General features: G+C 45.0%; 1 protein-coding gene across 1 annotated transcript in view; it reads left to right on the forward strand.

The window, feature by feature from the left end:
* Positions 1 to 25126, forward strand: part of LOC115310468 (vacuolar protein sorting-associated protein 13) — a 178434-nt gene that overhangs the window by 87860 nt on the left and 65448 nt on the right. The window contains exons 38-47 of the mRNA XM_029968867.4: positions 835 to 987; positions 6046 to 6225; positions 7674 to 7793; positions 7889 to 8014; positions 8263 to 8403; positions 8484 to 8603; positions 8767 to 8934; positions 9406 to 9573; positions 15892 to 16061; positions 21269 to 21380. Of these exons, the coding sequence (XP_029824727.2) occupies positions 835 to 987; positions 6046 to 6225; positions 7674 to 7793; positions 7889 to 8014; positions 8263 to 8403; positions 8484 to 8603; positions 8767 to 8934; positions 9406 to 9573; positions 15892 to 16061; positions 21269 to 21380 (1458 nt within the window). The remainder of the gene's footprint in view (positions 1 to 834; positions 988 to 6045; positions 6226 to 7673; positions 7794 to 7888; positions 8015 to 8262; positions 8404 to 8483; positions 8604 to 8766; positions 8935 to 9405; positions 9574 to 15891; positions 16062 to 21268; positions 21381 to 25126) is intronic.

Genomic DNA, 25126 nt, shown 5'->3' on the forward strand with positions numbered 1-25126 from the left:
CCGACCCACCTCCACTTGTGTACTTTCATTTACGTTCTGTAACTTCACTCCTTGAGTAGTGTTTTACTGATTGATCTTTTATTTCATCTGTTTTTTTATCAGTCACATGTGTGACATTTTTCTTGTTTCAATAAAATTAACCTTTTCATAAATGTTTGTTGAAAAAAAAAATCCAGTTGTATTTTGATTGAAAATTCTTTAGTTCACATCAAAAAGAAAATCGTTGTTTTCAGAAATGTTCCTATTTAAAACTACTCTTCCTATTTGAAAATATTCGATTTGATTCGACTTAAAACCTTTAATATTCAGTTTGCTTCAATGGATTTTGATATTTGCACACCTTTACTTTCCTTCCCTTAATAGGCAAGGTACTTTCTGAGGCCACAGTCGATAAATAGATTAAATGAACTCACCTTAGAAATGGACAAGTGGAAGCTTGGGAACAACCCTCATAGTTTCAGCTGGGTTTTCATTTAAGTGAAAAGTTTAGAGGAACCATTCAATATTTAATTAAAAAATATTCGGCCAAAACCACTATTCATTTCGAATTCATAATCGACTATTTGCACATGCCTAGTTCTTATATACCAGCACTTAAAATTTTGGTATTTTAGCAGTCCCACAAAATATTTTTTTCTTAGCACCCACTTTTACAAAGGAATGAAATTGTGATCGCATGGGTCATTTGTTAGCAATAACAGGTGTGTCCAGCTGCATTTTTAGGAGCTTATTTTCTGCCACTTGCTCCACTTCAGTGCGATGGCCGGCGTTCAGACTTTCAACTCCTCTTGATTTTTCAAATATGATACGAGACTGTTTTCTCTCTTTCCTCAGATCCTAAAGCCAACTGAGATCAGTGTGAACAGCACCTTCACCGTTGAGAATGGACAGCACATGGAGATCAACTTTAGTCCGATTGAAATTCATGTGACTGCCGGAGCTGTGGAGATCCTCTCCAAGAGTTTGAGCTCTCTCAGCGGCCCAAGTGTAAGTTTTGTTCATGTATACACCAGGATGACTCAGGTTTATGGCATAAACCACAGCTTCTTATGTAACTAAAAAAAAAAAAAAAAAATAAGAAATAGCAATTACTGCTGACTCTCATTAATTCAAACTCGAGGGGGGCCGAAAATTTGTTTGAATAAAGCAAAGTTTGAATTACCAGGAGTTTCTTCCCATAGAGACGCATAGGATGGGACCTGCACGTTAGTTTGAATTATCCGAAAGTTTGAATTAAGAGATTTTGAATTAACGAGAGTCGACTGTAATAATTTCTTTTATTTCCACATTTGAGATTTCTGTGTATTTTAAAAAGCTTTACGAGATTGTCCCTTTTTACTGCTGTTCTTCTTCCTCTTTTTTTGCCCTTGTATACTGTATTTACAAGATTGTAAGTCGACCCCCCTCACATTGCACATCAGCAAAAAAAAAAAAAAAAGCATGTTTAGAGGTGCATTTTACAGCGACCACGTCAGAATGGCAGGGTACCTCTTTCGAAACCCAGCCTCCAGCACGCGATCTATGCCTTGTGGCGTGTTTTGGCTGTGCGTGCACACGTGGGACGTACGAGATGCCCAGGCACTATCGAAACTAGGAAGCTCACGCTGGACACCTGAAGCTGCTCCCTGTCGTCCTCACGTTGTCCGCAACTAGAGACTAATTGGTCTGCACTGGGGATATCATTCCCGTCGTCATCACTGCTACATTCTCAAAGCACGTCGTTGGCGTCGTCCAACGAAATCTCGCACTTCGCAAATGACAGCATCAACCGCATCTTCCGCGCTTGCTCGGTGATTGTGTTGCACGTCATGGGTAGGGACTGATTGCACACTTTTGCGGCGTATGTTGCAAGCTTGACCTTCAAATTTGGAAGGCATCCCCACCTATCCAGAATTTGGCCCGCTGGAGCCTTTTCGTTTGCCATCACAGTTAAGATCCTGTGCCATTGCAGACTCCACTGGATCACCACTTGCTCCGACTGATCGAACTTGCATCCAGCAGCGCAGTTGTTGGTTGCTTGTGGATGAAGAATGGCCATAAACAAGCACCGAAAAGCTAAACTGCCCGGATCACACTTGCCTATACAAGAAAACGTAGTTGGTGCTCCAGCATGATCTCGACACTCAACCAAACGACTTGCGACCGTGAATCATGCGAAAAACTGCTGCGGGGAGTGAGGCGTGAGGCTGTTCCAGCGGCCTCCTGAGTGGCTTTTACAAGAAGTGCCGCCACCCCCGAGAATTGGGCGCGCCATACATTTGGGCTAATTTTTGAATTGCTAACAATAATACTCTTTCGTGCAATTAAAAAAAAGAAAAAGAACATGTAAAATGAGTACACAGAATAATGCAATGCTACAGGTACAGCCGGCTGAACTTGTAACAAGCCGAGGTGTTCTTGATATCGCGATTGTTTTGTTTTTGTCAGCAGTGAAATGCTTTGGTTCATTTGTAAGTTGACCCCCCCCCCCCACTTCAGATTTTTGAAAAATGAGGCAACCTACATTCGTGTAAATATGGTAGATTGTAGTGTACCGTGAATGCAAATTTTTTCTGGCAAAAAATGGAAGTGCTAGAAATTAGTCGGACAAGGGGCTTTTGTAAAGTGAGGTATCTTTCTGTATTTGTTATGCAAACGAAAGGACGGCCCAATTTCTGTGGGATTTGTAGTCTATGTTTCTGAAAATGAAAAGGATGAACATTTTTTCATTATGTTAGGTAGTTTAAGGGGGTTATACTGTTGAATTAACAGCGCAAATACGACAGGAAGGAGAGACAAGGGAGACAGGATAGAGTGCTGAACTAACAACTGATGTTTAATGAAAAGGAGAAAGAGGAAGAACCGAAGAATGCTTTTAAAACATGCATAATGAAAATTCGCAAAAACATATGCTATAGCTTGAGTTGCCTGAAAATGAATTGCTGAGAATACCAAGCTTTAAGCTGGTCGCTTAAATGACTTGTTGAAAACGATTGAGTCCTGGGACGACGTGAATAGAGATTCCGGTAAAAAAAAGTAAGAGGAAGTTTAGGTTTAAAATATTCACAGATTCTAAGGATCGTTAAAGATTGCGACTTAAAAAGTAATGTTCTTTTTGTGACAAGGCCACGGACGGCGCGCTTACGCAGGCATCCCCACAGGACAGAATAACCTGTGCCTCGTAGAGCTCGCGAGTTCGTCATTCCCCTAAACGTTTCAGGATTTTTGTTTCCCTGAACAAGGCGGAGCACTGGCAGTCCCTGACATGTATGGCCAAGTGGCCTGCTGGCGACGACTTTAGTGACACGGCATGTTCTCTTAGACGATCGTTGACACACCTTCCTGTCTGACCCACATACACTTTCCCACAAGTAAACGGTATTTCGTATACGACCGCACATTGGCACTCGACGTATCTTTGTTGATGTTGAACTCCGCACACATCCTGCTGCTGCTGCTTGTTGTTAATTTTCGGACACAACTTCTTTAGTTTGTCCGGTGCAGACAACACGACTTTGACGTTAAACTTCGATGCAATCTTCTTAAGGTTGTGGGAAATGCGGTGAATGTATGGAAGCACAGCCGGTCGGATATTTGTGTCCCTTTGTATCGTCTGTCGTCCCCGTGTGGTGATAATAGACTCGGCGACGTCATACAAGATGGAACTTGGATAGCCAGAATCTTGAAGACGCTGCACTTGATCATGAAAGCTTTACCCCGCTGAATGTACACAGGATTTCTTTAGCGCCGCATTTAGGGAGTTTTTTACAATTCCTCTCTTAATAATCTTCGAATGTGCCAAATCGTATTGCAGGAGGCCTTTCTTGGACCTTGGGGAGTACTTCCAACAAGTATGATGTTCAAAGAAAGACAGTCATAGATCCAAGAATTGAAGGACGGTGTTAGCCGGTAGTTCATGTGTGAACTTGAGCCCTTGTCCTTTTTCAAAGAAGGTGGATTGTATGGTGTCAAATATTTGTAATTCGTTGTCTGCTGGACGTTGTGTGAGGAGAACTAGGTAGTCGTCCACGTACCTAAAAATACGGGAAACTCTGCCGATGGGAAGGGCATTAGCAATTGCCCGATCACACTGCGATAGAAAAATATCGCAGAGGACCGGAGCCACGCACGACCCTATACCAATTCTTTTCTTTTGCAAGTAAGTCTTGCCCTCAAACGCAACGACCATGGCAGAAAGGTAGAATTGCAAAAGTTCTAGAACTGATTCTTCCGAAATTCCACATTCGTTTTGAAAGGACGTGGTTCCCTTTGCCTCAATAGACTCTTTGACGGCTGCAAATATTCAAAATTATTTGCAGCCGTCAAAGAGTCTATTGAGGCAAAGGGAACCACGTCCTTTCAAAACGAATGTGGAATTTCGGAAGAATCATTTCTAGAACTTTTGCAATTCTACCTTTCTGCCATGGTCGTTGCGTTTGAGGGCAAGACTTACTTGCAAAAGAAAGGAATTTGTATAGGGTCGTGCGTGGCTCCGGTCCTCTGCAATATTTTTCTATCGCAGTGTGATCGGGCAATTGCTAATGCCCTTCCCATCGGCAGAGTTTCCGGTATTTTTAGGTACGTGGACGACTACCTAGTTCTCCTCACACAACGTCCGGCAGACAACGAATTACAAATATTTGACACCATACAATCCACATTCTTTGAAAAAGGACAAGGGCTCAAGTTCACACATGAGTTACCGGTTAACACCGTCCTTCAATTCTTGGATCTACGACTGTCTTTTTTTGAACATCATACTTGTTGGAAGTACTCCCCAAGGTCCAAGAAAGGCCTCCTGCAATACGATTTGGCACATTCAAAGATTATTAAGAGAGGAATTGTAAAAAACTCTCTAAATGCGGCGCTAAAGAAATCCTGTGTACATTCAGCGGGGGAAAGCTTTCATGATCAAGTGCAGCGTCTTCAAGATTCTGGCTATCTAAGTTCCATCTTGTATGACGTCGCCGAGTCTATTATCACCACACGGGGACGACAGACGATACAAAGGGACACAAATATCCGACCGGCTGTGCTTCCATACATTCACCGCATTTTCCACAACCTTAAGAAGATTGCATCGAAGTTTAACGTCAAAGTCGTGTTGTCTGCACCGGACAAACTAAAGAAGTTGTGTCCGAAAATTAACAACAAGCAGCAGCAGCAGGATGTGTGCAGAGTTCAACATCAACAAAGATACGTCGAGTGCCAATGTGCGGTCGTATACGAAATACCGTTTACTTGTGGGAAAGTGTATGTGGGTCAGACAGGAAGGTGTGTCAACGATCGTCTAAGAGAACATGCCGTGTCACTAAAGTCGTCGCCAGCAGGCCACTTGGCCATACATGTCAGGGACTGCCAGTGCTCCACCTTGCTCAGGAAAACAAAAATCCTGAAACGTTTAGGGGAATGACGAACTCGCGAGCTCTACGAGGCACAGGTTATTCTGTCCTGTGGGGATGCCTGCGTAAGCGCGCCGTCTGTGGCCTTGTCACAAAAAGAACTTTACTTTTTAAGTCGCAATCTTTAACGATCCTTAGAATCTGTGAATATTTTAAACGTAAACTTTCTCTTTCTTTTTTCTACCGGAATCTCTATTCACGTCGTCCCAGGACTCAATCGTTTTCAACAAGTCATTTATGCGACCAGCTTAAAGCTTGGTATTCTTGGCAATTCATTTTCAGGCAACTCAAGCTATAGCATATGTTTTCGCGGGTTTTCATTATGCATGTTTTAAAAGCATTCTTCGGTTCTTCTTCCTCTTTCTCCTTTTCATTAAACGTCAGTTGTTAGTTCAGCGCTCTATCCTGTCTCCCTTGTCTCTCCTTCCTGTCGTATTTGCGCTGTTAATTCAACAATATGATCAACCAACTAGCCCACCAGATGATAGTGATGCAGTTTAAGAAGGGTGCTCAGCCATGGAGGCAGTTCTGGCTTGGTCTGATGGTACTTTTTTTTTCTACAGTTACATGTCTAGAAAGATTGTGTAATGCTGTGTACTGGCTATGAGCGTTACCTGCTCTCTGCATATGATGCACAGCCGCTTTGCCTCTTCGCTTTGCGCAGCAGGAGCAGAAAACCGACCTGGTGGCAGAGCCTGACAACAAACATATCTGGAATGCACAACCTATTGCAAAAACCAAACTTTGGTTCCTGGAAGAGCGGGCTGTGCAAATGGCCACAGAAGCTATGGAGACAGATGTGGTGGCCGCACAGGATGCAGTGGCAGCTCGTAAGGATGAACAGGTAGCATGGCCACTCCACTTGTGGACTTGGAGAAACTTTGCATGCTGCAACTCCTCTTCATTGCTTTGTGGTGCATTTTATTTCTCTAATGTTTAGGCACTGTATTCACTTTCGTTATTATCATGCTCTTGCAATACGCTCAAGGTGCCCGAGACACTCCAGCTTTGCCAAAGATGGGAAGCTTAATTGTGCCAGAGGTGGGACAGCTGAAGCTCTTCTCTGCTGTTCTCACCTTGACAGTGACTGTAGACCTTTCCAGCTGCAGTCTTAAACGATATGATTTATAGTGCGCGTCCCCGGTTTTGAGGGTGTATGTCAGTGTTGCCTGACTGCGCTGGGCTGTAAGTTTTCTCGTCAGTCAACTGTGGCAGCCTGCGCAGGTGCAATTCTGGATGCTAGCGGTGGCTAAATTGCCGTGTTTTATTTTTTGCTTTTGTGTGCTATGGCAAATATATTTGGTCTAGATTTTTAAGAAAGCATTGTGCTATTCTTAGGAACAAAAACAAACAAATGAAAGCTATTTTTGGTGAGTCCGTGCCTGACACAACAAATGCAACTGGAATGTTTGTTTAATTTTATGTTGATATTTTTTGCAACACCATACACTCACCTGTGTCAATTTACGAAGGTCTTAACTGTCGAAAATATTTGGCCTCACAGGATAGCCGAACTGTATGGGTATTTTCCCCTCACAACGGGAAATTCAACGAGTCTCATCAATCAAGCAACATATATTGCACATACCTCGCAGTGCCGCATCCGAACAGGATTTGAGAAAGGTCTTAAATAACACAACATATCCATTATACAGTGTCGGTGACAGTCACCTCACGACGGTCGAACAGAATTTGGCTCGTTTTGGGGCACGTTTTGAAGAGAGCTGCTTTTTTTTTTCACAACACCAGTGCAAATGAACAAACATGTCTATGCCATCCCCATACCCCGGACTCAACTCTTATCAATTATTTTTCATGAAGACCGGGAACATAGCCAGGAAGGCTTTGCGGAGTTTATCTCAACTGAAATAATCCCCGAAGAACGTTGAACGGCCCGTGGTCTACCTGATGTTCACTCTCTTCGTTTGTTTTTTGCGAAGGCCGAGCTGGCTACGAGCTTTGGTATTCCCCGATTCTCACAGTAGACGATAACGCAAAAAGGGTAAGCATCCTGATCAGGCAAATAAAGTAAAAGCTTTATTTGATTGCTCAGGTGAACTTAGAGTGCACAATGCAGGTGGGGAGTCGCTCTGACATTTTCCACAGCTCAGGCGGGTGGCAGAAATTTCTGGCTGATGGGGGTCGCTCGAGTCGCAAAATGGCGGCGGCCAGAGAGCCCTTTTTTTAAATGTCTTAGAAGCTTTGTCTTGTTTTCGGTTGACATTTCTTCTGAGCAGTTGTGTCTCTCTGTCTCGTACACATTGAGGCTTACCGGCTCGTGTTTTTGTGTAGGCCCTCCTCAACGCCAAGTCCATCGTGATCACCGTGGAGCAGGGCTCTGAGAACCGCACCGTGCCCATGCTTTTGTGGAGGGCATCCCTGGAGGCTGAAGTCCTGGACTGGTCTTCACAGGTATGGCCCCACCCCTCTCGCAGGCAGGCATCCCGACGTTCATCAGAATCTCGGCAGGGCGTGACATCTCTGCGTCCTCTCTCTGTCGGACGCAGATGGCCGTGAGGGCATTCCTCGGATCTGTCGTGTTCTGCTACAACGAGAAGCTGGCCGTGTGGGAGCCGCTGGTGGAACCAATAGAGGTTCCCGGTGGCCGCAAGATTTGGGAGATTGCGCTCAGGGTTAGTATTTATAACGCCTGCATCCGTGCTTTATGCCATTTCGGTTTCTCCCAGTGTCCGAATGAATTTGGTTGCAATGTGGACCTTACAAACGACAGTAGAATAAGTGATAGCCCAGGGATTTGCAGGCTAAAGTCACACGATTACCAGCCAGGCATTTTGTGTCATTTAAGTCGGACACATACTCGTGGAAATCGGCAATGCATGCTCGATTATGGAAGTAAATTATCCTGTGGTGCTCTTCCAAGATTGACAAGCGAGTGGTTGATGAAGAAGAAGCAAATTCCGTTGACTTGCCCGCCGTCTACTCCGTCGAGTTGCTGGTTGAGGACACCCTGGAAGTAACTGTGACACAGACGTCGCTGCAAGTAATGAAGCACCTTGCAGAGGTAAGACGTCGCTTAATAAAAAGATTAGACAAGTAGTTGTGGATGGGTGGTGCATTTGTTTTTCCAATTTTCTTTCCTAGGCCTTCAGTGAAGCCCTGGTGCATGCCACTTATGACCACAGACGCCCAGATACTCCCTACGTTGTCAGGAACTACTTGGGCATCGTGGTTCACATCATCCTTCAGGGCACACCCTTCAGGGTAGGAAATATGACTGAGTTCTCTCTCTAGTTGGGATAATTAGTTAACCGATCTAGCCTTTTGGAGTTGACACAGCTCGCATGGGACGGGGATGGTGTTATGGATAACGCAAAAACCTGATGCTTTCAGTTTTTTTTTTTTTTTTAAATGACGGATGCTACAGGTTGCGGCACCCAATGTGGACGAAGACATTGATGAGGTAATCCTGGAACCCGAGGCACTGGTGCAGCTCAATTTCCGGGACACCGGAGAGGAGGGAGAGGAGAGGTTTACTGGCACACTGATGGAGCTGAGCCGCCAGAATGTCGCAGATGCCACCTTCGCCATCCAGGTTCACAATACTTTTGACCTCTATTTGAAACACTGGGGGGTGTTTTCATCTTGGAACAGAAAAGAGCATGAGAGACGTCTAAGTGAGGGAATTTTTAATGACCAGAATATTGCTTTTGAGGTTCTCACTGCCATAAAACTTGCCAGCGCGAGCCTGCCAGCTGAGGCAGGCACGTTATTTCAGGGTCATGCAGGGCTGTGGTATGGCATTGACAGAACCTTCGAGAATTTTACGGCAAATGTATGCGATGTATGGCGGGCAGCTCACACAGCGAGGGTGTTTGCATCTGCACACGCTTCCTTCATTGAGCAGCTGTCTTGGTGCCCTTGGGGATTCTATCTCATGTATATTATATTTGGGCTCTTAATGAAAAAGTTCTAATGTTCTCTTTGCTCGAGAGATATTTTAAGAAACTCCTATTGAGAAGTCAGTGTGGGATGACACCACTTTGGCGGGGCCTTCCTTGTGCAGGTGAATGAAGGTGGAGTGTCGGCGGTGAGGAAGCTGTGTGTCACCTATGCGGATAAGCGGTACTTCAAGCTGCCCATCAAGAGCTACCCTGGGGACGACTGGGCTTTCATTGTGGACACCACGTCTCACTATGGCTCGAAGCTGGTCATGATCTACTCTGTGTGCAAGGTCGGAGCCCTGCCACTTTTATTTGGGGATATGGTGCATTTGGTAAATTTATACAGTAATCCCTCGTTATAACGAAATCGCGTTTTTAAAATTATTTTACCGAAGTTCAACGTGGTCCCGACCGAAATGCATGCATTTTGAATCGGATTATTCAAAGTGTATTGGTGGCCGACCACTCTTATTACGAAGGCTGAGGTGGCAAAAGCATGCAAGCCTACATGGAGGAACACGGAGACCCCTTGCGTTCCCTCCCGCTTCTCCTCCGAGTCAAACGGCAAACTGGGAAAACGGCAAACAAGTAAATGGAACAAACAGATGACGTAGGGCAGAGCGCCACTTCCAAAGCCGATGCGCCGACACGGGCAGGTAGCAGCGGGATCAGCGTCTGCATTCCGACGCTACTCATGGTGCCCGCAGCCAACGCTGCTCGACTCCTGTCGGAATCGGGTCAAGGGAGCGGTGGAGCCTGGAAAAGATCATCTCTTCAGGATCCCCCCACTCGCGCTTGCACAGCCGCGCCTGCAGCATACCACACGTTACATGCACACGTGTGTCGTATGGGAGTGGGTGTGTTTATTCAAAGTTACTTAGATCTGTGAGGTTGAGAAAAGTGGCCAGCCCAAGTCTGAAATCGCTAATGAATACTACATTCCGGCATCGGCTGTTCGACACTGTCCACCGTTTTACTGAACAAGCAAGACGTACTGGACGGGTTCAAGAAGTTTCTCATGCAAGAGAAAGTGTGCTCGCGACCCGAAGATGAAAGATTACCAATTGCTTTGTGCATGTCGAATTTTCTCGCATGAGCATGCCCGCCGAGCCGGCGCACGATCCCCAGAGCTGCAACGGTACAGGAGTGTGTGAAAACATGTCAGCGAAGCCACGAAGAATAACTCATTCGTTCGCGCTTGTCGATGCGGACGTTTCCGTTGTTGCTCCTGCCCATGGATGCTGCGATTGTACACCTTGCGTGCGACCAGGGTAAACACGAAGTGACGTCAGAAAGACACTTCGGGTGACGCCAACGACTGCGGACACAGGAAGCATCCTACGGCTACTTCAAAACGAACTAAAGTGCAGCGGTGGTGACAGTTCTTGCGATGCCTGGAGCAGTTTGACGAGAACTGATGCCCGGATGAAATTCTCGACAAACTCCACTTAATTATTCTTTTACTCGGTGAAGCTGCCACTTGTTGTTCATTACCAAGGTTTGCTTGATTAAATATGCAGTCAGAGTGTTCCTCAGTGTTCCCATCCACCTCTAAAGCTGCTGGCGCTGTTTTTTTGGCTCTATTGCTTTATTCAAAATTACCACTTACATAAAAAAAAAAAATTTGCCATCCCATTGACTTTGTTATACCGAGGGACTACTGTATATTACTTCCAGGGGTTGCCATTGTAAAAACCAATCTGTTGGTTCAGTTTGTTTTGCAGAATGTAAGTAAGGCTGCGAGATTTCAGAAAAATTGGTGCTTAAATGAGTGGGAATAGCAAAAGTGATATGTTAATGTAGTTTAATATCACTGTGTTCATCAGTGTGGCTGCTCATGTATACTTTCCCTACACCATTTTAATATTCAAGTATGCAACCTGCTAACTACTTCTGTCCTTTTTCCTTTTTTTTTTTCAAAGTGATAGCTTTAAAGGGCAACTCCGCTAAATTTCGAAGATTTGGGAATAATGAGTGATTTCGAATTAAAAAGCCCGAGTAAAAGACACTACGTCGTTTGCTTCGCGAGAAATGGGATATATATTTTTAAATCTAATTTTAAACACGAGCGGAAATCGAAACCGAAACTTCGGCTCCGTTTGGCAACATTGGCTTTGGGCCGCCAAGAACTTGGCCATCACGGGGTACGAGATGTCATGTGATCCTCGGCCCAACGACGGACAGGAGTGGGGCGGGCGTGGGCCAGGCGCAAGTGTCGTCTGCACCGCACTCTTCGCCACGTTTTGGTGTCTACGACATTTGGCGACGTCTGAACGGCTGCGGCATAAGTCTGCACACGTGGTGTCCGTAATGTGGACGAAACTCCGAGAGGCAATAATCATAAACGATGAGACGACGACGGTGGTTGTGACATGGAAGATGGCGGTAACTGCGGGCGGGGCCGGACAAGAAGCGCGCTGTGCAGGCGCATTACGCCAACCACGTCGACACCGCTGAGTGCCGAGAGGTAACGTTGTTGACGTCATGCGCTACACTCGCCCGGAGAAGTAAAAACAAGCAAAAGAGGGCAATGGTGATGACTTTTAGCTCAATGTTTGCTACGCCCCTGCCGTAGCCTTGACTGTGCTGTTGGTTGCGTCTGAATTCGCCCGCTCGAGTCAGCCGATTTCGGCAACTTGGCAAGTAGCAAAGTTTGCCGGACCGTTTCAGAAACATTTAGACAGGACTGCGTCGTAATATTTTACCTGTGGTCTTTCTAGGCGAGACTGAAGAGGACCGCATTGTTTTTTCAAAACCAAAAATGAAGCGGAGTTGCCCTTTAAGGAGCTTCTGTTGCAGAAAGGCCAGAGTCTGTGTCAGTGGGACGGGAAATTGCAGGATTGGTTGATAGGGTCATGACATCACAGCCACATGACCTCGCACGAGAGTTTCAAACAACCTCCTAGTTTCGAGAGTAAAAAGCGCTCAAAAACAACGGACAAGTGAAAGAGACTAACAACACGGTGCACTCTGTATTGCTCGTTTCTTTCGTCTCTTTCACTTGTCCGTTGTTTTTTAGTGCTTTTACCCTCGGAACTATGAATCACCAACTAGCCCAAGTGCGTACCCTTCAGACAACCCATAACCCTCAGGTGAAACGTGACGTCGTGCGTGGAATGAAAGTAATTAAAACGTGACATGTAATGCGAAGCATGTCTTAAATGATTTTGCTTTATGAAGTAATTAATTTGATTTAAAGGGCCCCTTTAAAAAAGGCTCAAGGTACACCTAAGCACTTATGAGTTGTGAATGCGAAAGCATGCGCGCCACTCTTCGCTACCTTCCTTGCTGACATGCAGTGCCATCGTATGAGCGATCGTTCAAACTGTCGTGTGCCTTGCGGCGCGAGGAAGGAACAGACAGCAACGTAGTTCCCAGCAGAACGAACCCCTTGATTTATTCCATACATACATACGCGCCATACAACCGATAAGAGGCGAGCGAACGCGGTGATCAGTGAATACACAGTCGGGATGACACCACACAAACTGACACGCAGCGGCCGATGGGAGCCTTGTCGACACATGCCAGCCAATGGGACCGAAGTGTAAAAGGTGCCATTTGGCTAGCTTTGTGCGTGGTTTCTTAAGGTGCCGTTTTGCATGGTTTCAAAGCTGGTGACGTTGGCTCACTTCATGAGACAGTGAATGCTTTTGCATTAAAAAAAGTGTTTTTTTTTAAACAATTTGGTTGGGACAGCAAGTAAAAAAACTAATTTTATGTGCAAAAAAATTTTTTATAGCAATATTGACGGCGAGATTTAGTTGGTAGTCACCTCCTTTCCACTTGTTTTCTCTCTCGGCATTTCGGGCGCGTGGAGGAGATGTGGATTGGCTTGGCCATCACGCTGAGGTGGAGAGAGCGTTTGACCATCTCGTTGAGCTGGAAAGAGTATGACCATTCCGTAATGTCATGGACTTTGCACGCAAAATTTAAAATAAATCTTGCGCCATAAATATTGCTCTAAGGAACTTTTTTTTCGCATAATATATTTTTTTTTTGTGCTTGTCCCAGCCAGACTGTTTAAAAAAAACTTTGTTTTTCTTTTCATGGGCTTTTTAAAGAAAAAGTTTGAAGAATTTAAGGCAGAGGTGGGATTCAAACTCACAACCCGTCGGCTGTGAGCCAGACACGCCACCGACTAGGCCATGCAGACACGCTTGCAGGGCTTAGGAACGAGGGGGGGTTTATATGTTTAGATACTGTCACGTTCCACTCTTAAAGGCGAAGCTTGAGGCCTGTTCACACACTTGCAAGTCCTTAGAACCGGGTGCCTTGAAACCCCTAAAAATCTCTCAGGACGAGAGAACACACTGGCATGCTGGCGCTATCTATACAGTGACTCTGGAACTGCATTTCACTGGAGCAAAGGTTTTACACGATTTCCGAGGTTAAATGTGTGTACTACCTATGAGAAATGTTTTTTTAATAACGTTGGCAAAAGTTTTTCGAGCCTAGAAAGAAAGGATGATGCGCGAGAGAAATAGAAAATATGTGAGACCGCCAAGTTTCCTCTGCTACCCAATAGATAGCACCAATGTGTCCTGTCATAGTAAGAGATTTTAAAGGGGCACTGACACATCAAAATTATATATTTTTTTATTATCCGAAACAATTGAAAACGATGCCAGGACATTACCCTCAAAATTGGAAATTTGGGAATTCAGTATTTGTGAAGTAAAAAAACTATTTCCAAATGCCAAATTCGAAGTTCCCGCGCGATCCGCGCCGGTGCGTTGACGTGAAATATTGCGGAGTCCTGAGAGTCCACTTTCTTTCACGACTCCCTGCTGTTGCCATGGCATCCCAAAGCTAGGAGGAAAGAAGCAAGTGCCGGCGGACCGGTTTTGAGCTGTGTCGCCTGTTTTCCGTGGGAGAATACAAATCCAGGAGACGGCACCACAACGGTCTCCGATTTTTGGTATTTCAAAGAGAAGGGCCGTAGCGCGTTCGTAATTGCGTTAAAAAACATGGTTTACGATTGCCGTTATTAAATGTTATAGAAGTGTCGCCTACAAAGCTTCTAAATTTCATGATTCTTGTCGTCACGAATCAAAAGAAGCGAGGAGGCGGGAAAATCAAACGCCAAAAATAAAAAGGCGCACGCGCGCGCAGGAAAATTTTTTTTTGCGATGCCGTTTTTTTTTGCGTGTCTATGACTGCAACTTGCATCGTTTTAGGCAATAAAGAAAAATACGACCTTTGGGGTGTCAGTGCCCCTTTAAGAGGTTCCAAGGCACTCGGTCTTAAGGAGTCTCAAGTGTGTGAACGGGCCTTTAAGCCTCCTGTAATTTTTTTTTACATTTTTTTTTTCTATCTAGAAAAATGTGTAGTACTATAGTTAAAGGTGTGGAACACATTTTTTGAAAGTGAATGTCAAGTTGGAACATTGCTGTTTAGTTTACTATAGATCTTAACAGGTTAGGTGCTGCCCCTGGGTAAACAATGTTAGCCTCGATTAAGGTTTAGGACTTTGAAGTCCTAAAACTTACTCTAGGTTAAAAGGACTTTGCTCATGAGTAAATTTTCATATAAAGTTTAGAATGTGGATGTAACTTGTGTAAGCTTATTTTATAAGTGGTTTTTCGAGGGAACAAATATGCCAAATAAAACTGCCTCACAGGGGACATGTTATATTTGGATCCCATATTCAGAAAAACTATATTCTTCTAGAATACACAAGCTAATTTTGGAAGGGCTAACAGAAGGCTCACTATACTTTCATCACAAAATGATTCTTATTATTTTGAACTTCGAACAAGCATCTGTTTTTGTTTACATGTGCTGGTTTTCCCAGAAAGCGCAATTGTGAAGCTCACTTTCCGGTTTCATCTCGACTACCAAATTTTTTCATGACTTAACCGCTTCTCTTAAATGAAACAAACATAAAGGGATATTTCTTGGCGACTTATGACTCGCGCAAAGGGACTGTAAGCACCGGAAGTAGCCAAACTGGAAAAAGGGAAAAAGCTTTGCATCTAATAGGCGGTTCACGACCCCAAAGTGTCACGTCGGATACCTGGTGTCATCCTGATGAAAATAATTGTACGATGGAGAGAAGGGTCATCCTCTTCTGATTAACAGCTTCCGTTTCACGGTCGTTGAGAGCATGAAACTTGGTGTAACCTGTATGTTGAGGAAAATTTGCAGATTGCCTCGACCTTAGCAGTTTGTACATAATTGAAGGCATCATAAAGAAGGTTGAAAAAAGATTATCTGAAACTTAGCATAATGTTCCTTTTGAGTCATGGACTTTTACAGCGGAGCTGTTAAGGGCCAGGTTCCCCAGGATTGTGTCCGGTATGTCGACACAAACCTACCTGGACAGCTACCGCCATCTATAAGCGATGGCAGCAAGCACACAACCAGTATGGTTGCCGCCGTCGCTCGTAGATGGCGCCAACCTTTCCAGCTATCATAGAAGAATAAGTGAAAAGAATGGATAGTTGCGTGGCGCGTTGGTGTTAACAGCCCGAAAAACAGACGACGACGAAGAAGAAGCACAGCTCCGCTGGTCTTCCTTCTTCACAAGAGTGGAAAGGCTGAACAATCTTTTCTTTGCTCTTCATGATTTAGGAGACCCATCCTTTTCTGCAACCGTTTTGCAGGTTGTGAACAACTTTTCCGTGCCCATGGAAGTGTACTACCTGACTGAATCCGAAGGCTGCACGGAGGTCCGTCATTGCGGGGTGATCGAGCCACACCAAGTTCTGCACCTACCCGTGCGTGCACTCTACACGAAGACCAATGAGCTGTTCTTCAAGCCTGCAGGAGACAAGTGAGTAGCTCACTGCCTCGGCTGTCCATTGCTTGGCTGTTCGTATGCCACCAGTTTTTAAGGCAAAGTGCGTTTTATGGCTCGTTTTCTATGATAAAATAATGGTGAACAAGTGTCATAACAAGCACCATGAACGAGTGGCACAACGGGAGCGTTCCATACGTTAAGGTTATACAGTTGCACCTCGATTTAACGAAGTCGTCTTTTGAGCCAAAAACTTCGTTAAATCGCGAATATCATTGGACAGAGGTATTTGTTTTTTAGCAAATTGGTCTTCCTGGCTCCCAAAACCCTTCAATTGCCTCACATCTTGCAAGTGAGCATTTACAAATAAGATTCCACTACAAAATATGGCGGTAATAAAAGAAGGCGGTTCATCGACCCTCATTTTGTACGCTTATGGTATCAGTGCCTAGCAGCGCAGAAGAGCGTGCAGTCAGGAAAGCAAAACGAAACCAATGCACCACCATGGAGCGGACCGCTCGTAACTGCCGGCAAGCGTTGCAGCCACCCACTGCTGGCTTTGAAGTTGTCGCATCCAAGTATGCAAGCAAAGTACCGGGCTTTTTGTTGAAGCAGCTCTCCGCTCAAGGGCACATTCTTAGCCCGCATGTTGGTGAACCAGGTAAACATGGCCTTTTCGACATCAATGTACGCAGCGGTCTTCAAGCTCTTTTTTACAGTAGAGCTGCTAAGAGCTAGTTTCCCCAGTTTTGTGTCTCGTCAAATAAATGTTGACACAAAACTCTGGACAGCTACCGCCATCTATGAGCGACGGCAGCAACCTCTTCAGCCTTTCCACTCTGGTTTTCACACGAGTGGAAAGGCCAAAGTCAAATTTTTTCCCAAAAGTATTGCCATTTGTCTACCTGCATCTTTCTTTTGAAGACCTCCTCTGTAGCTCGCGTTTTATCTCATTCAGAGACAGTTCCAATTCGAGGATTTTCAGTTTACTCCAACTTAATAATAGCGGTTCAGGGGTAATTTTCGGGGTTGGTAAATACCAAAAACATGAAACCCTATTTATAAGGTTTTAATAAAATACAATTTATTTCAATCGTGATTTAAATAATTTTATTTGTTAGGTAAAGGCTTTCATTGCACGAAAGCTGAATAAAGAACACGTCTATCGTCAATGAGGGCAACAGATGGCTATGCATAATGTGCTGCCAATGGCTTGTGGGTACAAAATTTTGCTGTAGCAAGCGCCCACTCAAAATCTTTTCAATGGTATGAGCAGTCGTAAACATTACAGGCCGGTAAACAAAAACTGGCAATGCATCAATGAGGTATTGATGCATTGCCAGTTTGTGTTTCCCAGCTTTTAGTCTTTACAACTGCCGATACCGTTCACTTTCATAGGAATATGTGTTTCAAGTTCCCGTTTGTTTCACTTGTCTTCTTCTCGCATCCGAAGGCTACAACCCGACATGGCCGCCCCTTTCCTTTTTTCCTTTGCTTGGCTTTTTTTTCTTTACTTAGAACTATGTCTCCCTCCATGCTTGGAAGGGGTGCAAGTTGGGAGGTGGATGTCACGAAATTTTGTTCACGGAAGTGACGTTGCATAAATAAGGCCGGAGCACCAACCGAATTTCATCGCCGCAGTCCCTGACGGCGCACCGCCTGCTGCCAAGAACCGCACAGTGTGCATGCGCATCCTTTCTTATCTGCTGGCTTGCTAGTTTGCTTACTTCAACTCGACCGACGCGCTCCTGTCTGATTGTAACAGCGATAGACGCCGCTTTGGCCAGGTTTCAGCAGCCGTAGTTTCACAATCTTTGCTTAAAGCTTTTGACAACGGCCGAGCCATAAAGTAGTATAGTTACACGTAAAGAGTGGCCACTCCAGCGGCTTCATGGTCCAGCTGGTAGAGACTATGATGGTCGTTATGTGGGGCCATAATATATATTTTTAAAATTTTTCATATTTACATCTTTAATAAATAGTCATACTGGACAACCTGCTACTTAAAAATGAATAGTAGCTCTGATTACTTTTAAAAACAATTAGAACAGCTATGGCTTGGGCTGCGGCTAAGGGAATGGCTTTGGGGCTGTCGACTCGGCTAACTTGGCGGATGGCGGTTGATTCGGCGGATCTATGTTTCGTCATTTGTTCTACAGTCACGTTGTGTTGTATGCCTAAACAATGGTCTTTGCTACTCTATGAGTTGTTTTAGAATGCAGAGTTAAGCTGGGATCACGCTGCTCATACATCATACAAAAGATAGTCCGGAAACATCAGTCACTGCAGTATGCATGGTTCGAATGCCACGTGCCAAGTTTCTCCTTGAACTCGTTGCCATGCAGCATTCGAAGCACGGATCTTGTGGTGACTTGCGTTCAAATCTGTTTACAGGTTGTCTTTTGCATGATGTATAAACAGTGTGACTCCGGCTTTAAAGGACAGGTGCGACATGCAAGGAATGGCATTACGTTGTCGGTGTTTGTATATGCTGTAATATGGTGAAGTTGTTTTTTATAGGACCTACTATTTGTGAGTCCCTAATACATGTTGCTTGTCTTTCCTTGTTTTTGTAATTATCTATGAATAATTATCGAGACATAGCTGCCCATCAGATTTTATTTGGTTTCGTTTGTTATGAAAATAAATTGTGTTTACTACCTGGTGTTGTACTTGAGACAGTTGACACAAGCCTACAAATGGGTTTCCTAGTTTGTAAAGCCAGTTTTAACTGAAAATATTCTTGTGCATGGGATCTTTGTCTGGAGTAAGTGTACAGTAACTCTAACTGAAATGAAAATACTAGCATAAGTGAAATGTTGCAATCGATAGCACAAGCTACAGCCCAATACACTCAATACCTCTAAAATGGGCTGTCCATCCATTTAATCAGTCTACATCTTGTGCCTCCATTAATATATTTGGGTCTACAATGGCCACTGGGAGCGCTTATTGGCGGCCAAATCAGCCGCAGGGCCCTTGGGAGTTTCCCCTCTATACGTGTAGCTATATTACTCTATGGCCAAGCGGCCCAGCTTGCGTGCTCTGTGCCACGGGCAGTTCGCATGACTGTCGCGCGACTCGGCAAAGCGTTAAAAACAGTCTCACGCAATTTCGCATATGTGCCACGGAGATGGCGGCGCGAGGGGCTGGCTACACATTAGTCTACCGGACTCTGAGCCACGGGCTCAGAGTTCGGTAAACGCTTCTTGCCCACCCAACATTGTCATGTGGCAGGAGCCCGTAAACGCTTCTTTAGCTGCAGGCCACAAATATTTCAGTTTTGCAGTTCTATGAATATTTATGGGCAGCATAGTAAACCTATGCACGCCCCATTCTTTTTACTCTTTACACTGTGCTTATTGTCATTCTTGCTTGTACGGACAGCATGCTTGCTTTTCTTGTGTCCGGTTCCCTTGTTTCTGCTGTGTAGTTTCATTTCGTATGGTGTTTCAAAATGGTTATCTTGCGCTAGACATGCATGTCGAGCTCTCCTATTTTGCTCCAGCGTGCTCGGAGTGGCGGCTAATGCAGGGGAGTACCTGCGTTAGCTCACTGCACTCTGACATTTTGTGCAATCTTGGAGGTTGACATTCTTTGTTCATGATATAGAATGACCCCGATTTTGAGGAACATTTATGAAAAAAGGTTATTGATAGTGAAGGTGGGTGATTCTCCACAGCCATAAAATTGCGAGAAAATTAATTGCTCTGCGAGAATTCATTTCCGTCTCATCTCGGCCCTTGTGCGAGCTGCGACACCCGTGGGGTTTTCTTAGAAGCAAGCACCTACAGGCTCATATTATTTGCTCGCTTTTTGTTTGAAGTTGACGGATATGTGAAGTGTGGCATATTACACAACTTTTTTTCTAGAATATTTTATCTTTGCGGCACACCCAGTCTGGCAATTATTTGCTCTTTACTTGAATATTCGTTACCTTGTTGAATATTCGACGGCAGCTGAATATTCACAAAGTGCCGAATAGGAAGTTTTTGAGTCTACTATGAATTAGTGGTTCAAAATACTCAATTCACATTCAAATACCTGCACATCTATAGTAAAAAGTGGCATTAAGCTTATAATGTTGGTGCAATGTTACTGATATAGTAGCATCTGAGACCTACCATATTTATTCAAATATAAGTATACCTTCTTTTTGGGGGGAGGGGAAATGTGAAAATGTGAAAAATTAAGGGTAGACCTTTAATCGTGACCAAAGACTTTCGACCTACATTCGCAACCGAATTTTGCGACCCTACCAGAGGCATAGAGCTATTGAATTACCGAGCCGGCGTTGTCGTCGAAAACAACCAAAACTCTCAGGCGTCGGGTTTCGCCACCCATCGCGCTTGTAGCGTTCCCCTCGCTGGGCAAGGGGGAAGAGGAGGGAGAGGAACGCAATGAAGCTTGCCCTCCCTTCCTCTCCCTCGCAAACGCGCACAAGAAAAAAAGAAAAAAAAAAAAACCCCGGACAATATTTCAACTTGTTGCTTGCAGCAGCTCACGGGTTGCTCCCGGCAACTCGCAGTGTTGCTCGCATCTTTGAATTTGGTCTTTCGTCGCTTCGCCCGTCTCCACCTTCTTTCTTCTTGTCGTCATTTTACAGTGGTGTCAGTGAGGTAATGTTGCGAATTTGCGGGGATGTCTACCAAGCTGACGAAGCTTCGGACAACGATGACATGTCCGGAAGTTCTGACGATGATTAAGTTTTTGGCATCGCCCTGTGATTTAGCCGAGAGTGCTGTGAATAAAGATTTGTTTCTTTCTTTTGCCCTAACTTTCCCCTGTTTCTAAGAAAAAAAAAAAGGTCGACCTATATTTGAAATATTTTTTTTAAAATTCCCGGTGGGTTCAATAAAAGGGTTCGACCTATTTTCGGGTAAATATGCTAGTCTTGTTTGTAGTATGGTTCTTTGTTATTAGTATAATATGACCATATTTGCCCAAATGTGTGTCTATCCTTTCTGATAATGTTTCTAACTACGGAAACACTTGCACTGAGGTGCTGAGCATGATAGTCACATCTTGAGAGCCCTAGTGCAAATCCAATTTTTCTGCCTGAGCTTATTGCGACCATGTCATTCGCTGCCCTTCTGTGAGTTGCTGCCATGTATTGGATATCTGTGTACTCTACAGGTAGGTAGATGTACAGGCATTTTTATGTGATAGATGGATGGCCTATATTGAAGTAAATATTACTCTTATTCAGCAACACTATGTGATCTGCACCTTTCCTGTTCCAGGTACATGGTGTCCATGGAACCATTCAGGTGGAAATCTCCTTCAGAGGCTATACAGAACAGTGTGCTTCACTGCCCCTCTAAGACCGAGGCAGGCAGGTTTTTCTACATCAATGTAAGTAAGGCTTTGTTTTGTCACACTCTCAAATTTTGTTGAACCAGTTGCTTGCCTTGTGCATTCCTTGTAGTTTGTACCCTGATATTTCACCTGGTTCTACACAAAGGTCAGAAAGTTTATTTTTTACAGTGATGCTGTTAAGGGCTAGTTTCCCAAGTATCGTGTCCCCCGCAAAGAAATGTTGACACAAAACTCTGGTCAGCTACCGCCATTTATGAGCGACGGCGGCAACCAGACAACCGGCTTGCCGGCCTCGTTCATAAATGGCGGCTACCTTTTCAGCCTTTCCACTCTGCTTTTCACCAGAATGGAAAGGCTGCATTTCTCTAGGCGTCGTCCTAAAGGTCGTCCTAAAAGTCCTTGAGGTCGTCGTAGACGTTGTCCTCAAGGTCATCCTAGAAGTCGTCCTTGAGGTCAATTTGGACTTCCTCCCAGAGGTCGTCCCAGGCGTAGTCCCTGAGGTTGTCCTCGAGGTCGTCTTAGAAGTCGTCCTTGAGGTCGTCCTAGACGTCGTCCTTGAGGTCGTCCTAGACGTCGTCCTTGAGGTCGTCCTGGACGTCGTCCTTGAGGTCGTCCTGGACGTCGTCCTTGAGGTCGTTCAAGATGTTGTGCTTGAGGTGGTCCCATCATAGTGCAGTTTCGCTGGTCTTACTTCTTTACCAGAGTGAAGTAACATAAAAAAAGCTTTCAGCCTTCCCACTCTGGTGAAGAAGGAAGTCCAGTGAAACTGTACTACGGTGGGACGACCTCAAGGACGACTTCTTGGACAACGCCTAGAGGACGACGTCTAAGACGACCTCAAGGACGACTTCTAAGGCGACCTCGAGGACAACCCCAGGAATGACGCCTGGGACGACCTCAGGGAGGGAGTCCAAAACGACCTCAAGGACGACTTCTAGGACGACCTCAAGGACAAAGTCTACGACGACCTCAAGGACGACTTCTAGAATGACCTTGAGGACAACATCTAGGACGACGCCTGGGGAAATTCAACCTTTCCACTCGGGTGAGAACCAAAGTGGAAAGGTTGCCGGCAAGCCGGTTGTCTGGTTGCCGCCGGCGCTCATAGATGGCGGTAGCCGTCCAGAGTTTTGTGTCGACATTTATTTGGTACCGGACACGATCCTGGGGAACCTAGCCCTTAACAGCACCGCTGTAAAATTCCGAAACATCACCCACCCCCCGATTTCCGTCGGACGTCACGCAATGTCCGACGGGAATCGCAACTGTGCAAGTTGCTGTGCCGGCACGTCTGACCAGCGACCTGTGCACGCGATATCAGCTCCTGTAACACGCGAGTTGTTTCCACATGCATCTTGCACTCTGAGATGCGAATCTGCTGCGTCCGCAATCTGCGGTATCCGTTCCCTTGACAAAGTTTTTAGCAGATTCCCGTGTTTTTGTTTGCGATCTGCGTTTGCGATCTCCATTCTACGCGAGTTGGTCCTGCTTGTATATTGCATCATGAAATACGATCTTGCGCTCTCAGATGCGAATCTGCTGCATTCGCAATCTGCGGTATTTGTTCCCGTAACATACGAGTTTGTAGCGGATTCCTGCCTTTTTGACCGCGATCTGTGCGCGCGATATCGGTTCCCGTGACAGGCAAGTTTGTAGCGGGTTCCGGCGTCTTTATTGCACCATAAAACTTGCATCTGCTACGTCCGCGATTTGCGGCATTCGTTCCCATAAGATGGGTGTCCTCGGTGGATTTCCGCGGGTCCTTCGCATCGTTAAATGTGAATCTGCTGCATCTGCAAACTGCGGTATCCCTTCCCGTGACACTGGGGTTCGTAGCGAATTCCCGCGTGTTTATCGCATCGCGAGACGCGAATGTGCAGTGTCCGCGATCTGCGGTATCAGTTCCCGCGTCACGTGGTTTGTAGCAGGTTCTTGATTAAGTTCTGCTGTAGCGTCCCCAAAGATAGCCCACCCCATGTTTTTCACCATTTATCTCTTCATTTTGGGACTTTACGGTATATAGATTTCTGCCTCAACAAGCATATTCCAACAACAATTTCTGCTGTACCATATTTACTCGCATAATGAACACATTTTTTTTTCCGAAAAATTGACCAATATTGGGGGGGGGGGGGGGTTCATTATGTGGGGTAAATTTTTTTCATTTACACACCTTGCACAATTCTCCTTTTAGGTGCCAATATGACATGGCAGGGTACTGTGGCACGTCTCCACTGATGGAGGCGCACCCATGGCTGGTCTTGGGTGCACCAATGTAATCATGCTCTATAAATTGCAAACATTTTTTAGAACGCTTTTGGCGTTTTTTTTGCCGAAGAAAAAGCGTCTTACAAAGCTCACTCAGCACGGAGAATGACGCGACCGTTCTTAGGCCTAACCACTTTCACAATATCACTGTTCGAACGCGGATCACAACGGCAGCGTGTTTGTTGACATCAACGCACGTTATGGACGAAGCACGTCCGGGGCTGGGCAATTCCTCGACCCCAGCTTTGCTAGGTGTGCGCACCGCACGGTTTCGCGGTTGATCACTTCTGCAACCATGCAATTGCAGCATTATGAGAGCGGCTTGGCTTGGCTTGACTTGACCTGGCCATTTAGTAGCAAAAGAAAATTGACAAGCTTAGTGGCAGCCGGCTAACTAGGTTGGACACAGTTCAATACTCGCGGAGCCAAAAATTAAAAGTGTATTCATTACGCAAGAAAAAAAAAGGCATTGTGGGGGGTGCGTTCATTATGCGAGTAAATACGGTATTCTACCATCATTCTTTGTTTTTCAACCCTTCGAATTCTAAAATTTGACTTGTCCCGCAGCCAATCTAATTAATAACATTCCGAGACTAATTCAACTTTTGATAAAGATGTTATAAGAAAGTAGTTGATTATATTGTCCCTTGCACTGTTGAGCCCCATTATAACCAGTTTAACATTAATTGATATATTTTTTGCTAATCAGTAATTTCTAGGGGTGTGCTAATACTCAAATATATGAATTCAAAGTGAATACAAAGTTCCCGAATAATTCGATTCGCGAATCGAATTCCTAGTATTCGGTCACTCGAATATTCAATATATTCAACCAAAGACGCGCGGTCGGCGCAGAGCTGACAGAAAAGCCGTTTTTTCTCCCGATGTAAGCGCCGTGATGTTAGACAAAGCATGCGAGAAACACCTCTTGGCCCTACCATTCCCCAAAAATCTAACGTGCAGGTTAGAAAAAAGAAAATTACGGAACGCCACAAACTTTATAGCACGCAGATTTACTCACGATCGTGACACAATCTAACCTTGAATCACAACCGAAACATCCCGTTTGCGCCACTTGCAGAGAGGAATTTTTGGGAAGCCGGAATTACATGCCATGCCTTATTCTTTTCACGAGTAAAGTTCTACGTTTCAAATTGAAGCGCCAATGTAGAGCGCACTTGCCGCATTCACAGAGGATCACAGAGAGAAAACTATGTTAACCACGCCGAGGAAACCAGAAACCGTTCTTTTGGAACTGCAAGCGCTGCAACCCGCAAATTCTGATTCGGAACGAAACAGAACAAAAAAATGGTGTGCCTACATTTGAGAGGGTTTCCAACCGTTCGATAGCCGTGTTTGAATGACGAACTGCGAGAAGGTGACGAAAAAACGAAAGCGTCGATCGGTATCGGGCAGGCAGGGCAGGCAGGGCAGGCATCATCGCTCTTCTGTTTGCTTGCCTTCTTTCCTCGCGACAACACAACACATGCACACTTACGACTAATCTGCGCTGG

This window comes from Ixodes scapularis, unplaced genomic scaffold (assembly GCF_016920785.2).
Source record: "Ixodes scapularis isolate PalLabHiFi unplaced genomic scaffold, ASM1692078v2 PGA_scaffold0__279_contigs__length_252992795, whole genome shotgun sequence".
Taxonomy (NCBI): Eukaryota; Metazoa; Arthropoda; class Arachnida; order Ixodida; family Ixodidae; genus Ixodes; species Ixodes scapularis.